The sequence below is a fragment of the Halyomorpha halys genome, unplaced genomic scaffold (genome assembly GCF_000696795.3).
Source record: "Halyomorpha halys isolate HHAL.00 unplaced genomic scaffold, Hhal_1.1 Scaffold268.1, whole genome shotgun sequence".
In the NCBI taxonomy this organism is placed as follows: Eukaryota; Metazoa; Arthropoda; class Insecta; order Hemiptera; family Pentatomidae; genus Halyomorpha; species Halyomorpha halys.
This window is the reverse complement of record NW_027112076.1, coordinates 226,091-232,090: the sequence shown is the minus strand read 5'-3', so window position 1 is coordinate 232,090 and position 6,000 is coordinate 226,091. Positions and strand designations below refer to the sequence as shown.

Sequence of the window (6,000 nt, the reverse complement as noted above, 5' to 3'; positions counted from 1 at the left end):
ATCACGAAGTTATTATAAACAATGAAACTTGGTTAGTTTGCTTTTTGGATAAACAAAGCAATGAATTTTAAAATGATACATAAAATAAAACATATTAAAACCATTTATACATCAAAATATACTATTTACTAAAAAAGAGCATATTACAATATCTAAAGATGTAATATAACTCAACTAATAACACCTCCTAAATTGTTATTATTAGTTAATTATAGATGGAAGCATTTTAATAGTATTTGTTAATATTTTTTTAGGTACCATTTGCTCCGTCTGGATTCAAAGTGCGCTATTTGAAAGTTTTTGAGCCAAAGCTGAACTACTCTGATCACGATGTCATAAAGTGGGTGAGGTACATTGGACGAAGCGGTCTTTACGAAACTCGCTGCTGAATCGTTCTATTTGTGCATACCTCTCTCTGTCTCTCTTCACCACTTGAAATTCCTCTTTTTTTGTTAATTGTTTTTTTTTTATACTCAGGTATCTCATGTTATATACCTTATTTTTAGCCTTATCAAATTGATATCAATGGCTTGTTCGCATCAGTATAAAGAAGAGGAAATTCAACTCTTACTTGGTCTGTGAATGTCAAGTTTGTTTAGTTATTTAGATTATTGAATACACTTATCTGGACAATATTTGAAGAATGATAGCAGAGAGGAATATATCTTGCAATTATTATTGCACAAAATTTTTGCCGAGACAATAACTGTTGTAATTTATATTAATTTTTATGGGAACAGGAAGTAAAGAATATAATAGTACAAACATTTGAGGTTATAATTGACCTTTTGTTTTCTCATTGACTCATCTGTTCCCAAGACTGCCAAGTCATTCCTAAAAGGTCTCAAAAATAACAATTTAAACCTTAATCTCTAATTAGCTGTAAATGAAATTCTCGGCATTCCTTTATTTAAAAATAAAATAAAATGCCGTTTTCTTTATTTATTTCTATTGGAAGGTTTTATTCCAAAATATTGATCTTTTTTTCTTTTATTTTTAATCTATTTTTATTTAAGCAATACATCATTGATTTTATGTATCATTATAATCTGTTACTCTGTTATAAACAATTGGTTTTTAATGATGAAATGAGATCAAATTTATCTATAAATATATATTTATGAATGCATATTGTGAAACTATTTTGGCAGTTGCAATTATCAATGCTGTGTACACAAAATTTATTTTTAGTCTTGAATCGAGAAAGAAAAACCATGTTTAAAAAAAAAATGTACAAGTAGAAAGATGGGAAACATGGCTAGAAAGCTATTAACTCGAAAAGCTCTCCCATGACCAAATATTGATTTTTAATAACTATCAGTATACAAAGTGTATTGAGATTATATATATTTTTTTTTTTTGTATTTTTTAAGTTTTAGATTATATAATCTATTTTTTGTTAATTATGTTCTTGCAGGTTAAGAACCAAATAAAAAAATATTCCTGTCACATTACTGTTGTAAAAATTATGAAAACGAATCTCTTACCTTAATGTATCATTATTATTCTTTAATTTATATCAAATTTATATAAATTAGTGGACGTTACTGAAATCTTAGTTAAAAATATTTAGAAATGAATTATATTTTCTTTTTACTCAGTATTAAATTAAATAGAAATTTGTATTTTCCCATTCAACACATATTATGTAATAAACAACAAAAATTACATACAAAAATATATTAGTAATAAATTAGTATGCTTGTGATATGGAAGAATATAATCATAGATTTTTTTTTTTGTTGCCGTGTGCAAATCAGCTATATAAGAAAAAAAAATTACTCTTAGGAAGAATTGACGATGCTTATTATCTTCTTAATATTGTTAATTGTTGTTTAATTGAATATTTATCAACTATGATTTATTTCTTTATGCATGGAAATTTTATGTTTTATATTTGTTATATGATATAAAAGAAAAGTTATATCTGTATATATCAAGATCTGTACTATATTGTCGGAGCATGAATGAATCGTGTGGATTCTTCGTCTCAGTGGGTATTATTTTGGACATTGTCGCAAATTTGAAAGACAAATATTACTCAAATAGGCAAACATTTATAGCAAATTATAATTTATGTGATTTGAACTATATTAAATGTGAACACACAAAAAAAAAATTAGTATTTAGAAATATATTCATACCTACTTGTAAATGGCCCCCCAATAAATTAAGTATCCATTTTTTTTTTCTTTTAATTTTCAAAATGTCCTCTCACTAATGTTTTCTAAGAATTACTTAGGGACAGTGTTGGGCAAAAATTAGCTATAGTTGAAACTAATAGCTAAAGTTGCCATGGATACGATATTTATTTATCAATGGTTCATTCATGAATGAGGGTCGTATCCATGGCAATATGAGTTATTAGTTTCAACTATAACTAATATTTGCCCATCTCTGCTTAGGGATATAATTTTAATTGTAATAGTTTAATGTTTCATGGGTGTGATTTAATTATTGATGACTCTATTTAATAGGTATAAAACGATTTAGTTTGCACTAGAGAAGGTGTGTCAAAGGCGTAATCACTGGGAAATTGTTTTCTATAATATGATCTATGTCAAAAAATTATTACTTATTAGTTTGGGTGCCATTATTTCTATCTGTATCATTATAATTGGTATTATTTGTTAATAAAATATATTACTCTATTCCTATGTAATATCACAGATTATCTATTCCTATGATTGTAAATTAATCTGACTGCTTTTCGTAACCAAATATAATTTAATTATTTTCATTTTGTAATATCATTATCTCCTGACTTTCCTTTTTTTCTTAAATTTTAGATGAAATAAAAATATATTACAAATTGTTTTATTAATATCTTCACCATTTTCTAGATTAATATTAACAAGCATAATGAGGTGTAGATAGTTGACTGTAGATTAATAATTGAGGAAGATGGTTGAGTGGTGCGGTCAGCAAAAAAAGAACATAAATAAACAAAAAATTATTTATTCATGCCAACGTTTTGACCTGAGTTTCAGGGCTATAGAAAAAAAAAGAGATAATAACCATAATTCAGAGAAACATAAAATTGAAAAGAAATCAACAAATTTGGAATCATACAAAATATTGAATTAAATAATACAAAATAGTTTATTGATAACCACGGAATTAGACCATAGCATATTGATAATAATGAAATCTCAAATATAATATATAGGTAAGAAGATATGTAAGTAGTGTCTAAAAAACAATTTGAATCGACAATATGAAAGAAAATGAAATATATGATACAATGGGTAAGTGACTTATTTATTTGTTTACAAATATATTACTCTATTCTTATGTAATATCACAGATTACCTATTCCTATCATTGTAAATTAATCTGACTGCTTTTCATTGTATCATACACTCATATATATGAGTACAATGGGCAAGAATGTTACATAGATGAGTTCAAAAAATTTAGTTAAATTAAGATTGGAGCCTATGTAAAAACAATATTGAGGCATCACCTTGACAAACCTTAAATTGTAACAGACACTGGTTAAGGGCTGGTTGAACCAATCTCCAGTAAAACTTAGATTTGTCCAAGAGTTTAGTAAAACTCCAGTTACTTGGTTACCTGTTTCTGCTCTACAGTTGTGTTAACAAGGTTAATTATTATTAACTATTGGTAGATAGTGCTAGTGTTTTGGAAAATAAAACTGAAATATTTGTTGAATTTCATTTTTGTTTTTTTGTTTTTCCATTACTTATGTACAGCTAAGGTGAATAACATTTATCATATTATAGTTACCATATTTTATTTATTTATTTTAAACAAGATCAGCCTGGTGGTCAGATAAACCATGGTTAATGTAAGTGGTACATTGTTTTTTTAACAATTGATTAAGGGAGTGGGAGGGGGGAGTATAGTCTGATACAGAAGACACCCCTAACTGTATACAATGTAACAAATAAAAAAAAATTGAGATAAAATAAATAGATTAAAATAATAATTCTAAGTAAAATATAAAAGTAAAGTAATTAACAAAAACAATGACATTTATGGATTTAACAAAATAAATAATTGACTTCTAATGGAAAAAAAAAGTGAATTCTGTTAGAGTGACAATAACAGAACTGATAAATACAGTACTAATAACAGGATGTCCTGCAGCAGCCTGGGCTTCAATCTTTGGGTTTTCCAAGTTGTAGGTCGCTGCTCCTTTAACTGTCGGTAGCTGGGAGTGGAACTTCATGAATCTTTTTTTTTATGTAATCCTCTATTTGTTATTCCCGATGCAATTGGCTTGCATCCTTACAAACCAAGGAGTATCCACTGCAAGAAGGTCTTATAATTTATGAATTTTTTTTTTGTCATTATTGCCTAAGCAACTAATTCTTTGAAGTCTTCTTAACCTGTCATATGCTCTATCTCAATCTAATCCATTTTATTGAATTTGGAAAGAAAGGGAATCAAACACACTTTTGCTAGGAAATAGATTCAACTGGAACTATGGAAGATTCCTTGAATGATTACCTACTTAAATGTAGATTTTCTCTAAACCTCAGTTTAATAGGCTCTCATTGGTTGGTAACGTTTACAGCCAGATATGAAGGATAATTTTTCTGGTGCAACGAATAAAAATAAGAACAGCTACCTCCTTTCATAGAGGACTGTTTTTCTTGTGATGCCAGGTAATTCATAGTCCTTATAATAAAAAAAACAGCATTATTACAAAATTTAAAATTTATAAGAATTTTTTTTTTAAATTCATCTGCATTGGCTCATTTCTAGTAGAATTTTTTGTTCAATACTGTTACGGCAGGTAGGGGTTCAACAGGAACCGTGTAGAGTATTGAAAATAAAATAAATGAATAGCTGTATCTTATTATTGTTGTATTTGAAGTAATTGAATATAAGAAACTATAAAACAAAATATTGAAACATATAAACTAAAAAAAAAGGAACTTATAAAAATACAAAAATTAAAATTATTTTTAAAAACAAAAAATATTGTTTTTTGTCTTTGAGATATAAGTAAAATTGTCTATATATCACCCTGGGTGATGGAGCCCCTTGTGGAGAAATTTCCTCGTGGAGGAGAAGAGCCGCTGTAGTTAGAAGCGAGTCAGCCTGGTAGCAACTACTGACTATAAGATAAAGGCGCCTGAGCCGGCATATGTACATATAATACTGGTATTACTTACACCTCTGTATCTTAAACAAAACATGCTAATACGAAATGTATACAACCATAACAGATCAATTTATTTATTGTTTGGAACCAATTATTGAACGCTATGTTATGTTTGACGCAACAAATATGAATATCGAAGCTCACCACTCAAGATAGTCTATTTGTAGAGCTAGGTAATAATTAATTACATTTTCAATTTTATGAGAAACATTGGACTATAATTCCAGTAAGATAATATTTAAACGGTCCAAAGTATAAAAATTATTGGTTTTAAAGAACAATTACTCTGAAGTAATTTTAATAGCTAATTAAATTTACTGTATCTCAACCATAACAACCCTCAAGCAATTCAGTAGAATCTGTTATCTCCTTCCACACTGCTCAGTACGATTTGTTTACAGGGGCACCAGAGATAATCCAGTATTATGCAGAGTTGAAGTAGCTCTAACTGTTCTTCCAATGCCAGTATTTCCTAGCTTCCTTTCTATTCCAAGTATTTAGTACTCAACGCCCCTCCTATATCCTACAAAACCTGCATTTCCAATTCTCAGTCCAATCCCTTACTACTAGGTCCCATTTATCTTAAATCTACCCTCAACCTCACCGAACTGCTGCGTTTGATAAATCATTTTTTACCCGAGCTGTCTTTCACTAGAACTCCATTCTCTTTAACATACATCATGCAATAGTTTGGTTTTTTAAGTATTTAGACAGTAAGTTTTTTAATTTTTTTTCTTTGTATCTCATTTTTTTCATTTAGCCCTGCAAAATAGTGCGAAACGTTGGTTAACAATAAATAGTTTTCTTTTACTATTTTGATACCTTTATTGACCGCCACCCGGACTATCTTCCTACAATGGTTT

At 28.3% G+C, this 6,000-nt stretch overlaps 1 protein-coding gene across 1 annotated transcript in view; it reads left to right on the top strand.

Moving 5' to 3' along the window:
- AP-2mu (adaptor protein complex 2, mu subunit) overlaps positions 1 to 551 on the top strand; it is a 19,073-nt gene extending 18,522 nt beyond the window's left edge. Inside the window, exon 9 of the mRNA XM_067050044.1 lies at positions 255 to 551. Coding sequence (XP_066906145.1) covers positions 255 to 389 — 135 coding nt within the window. The 3' untranslated portion in view covers positions 390 to 551. The remainder of the gene's footprint in view (positions 1 to 254) is intronic.
- The last annotated feature ends 5,449 nt before the right edge of the window (positions 552 to 6,000 follow it).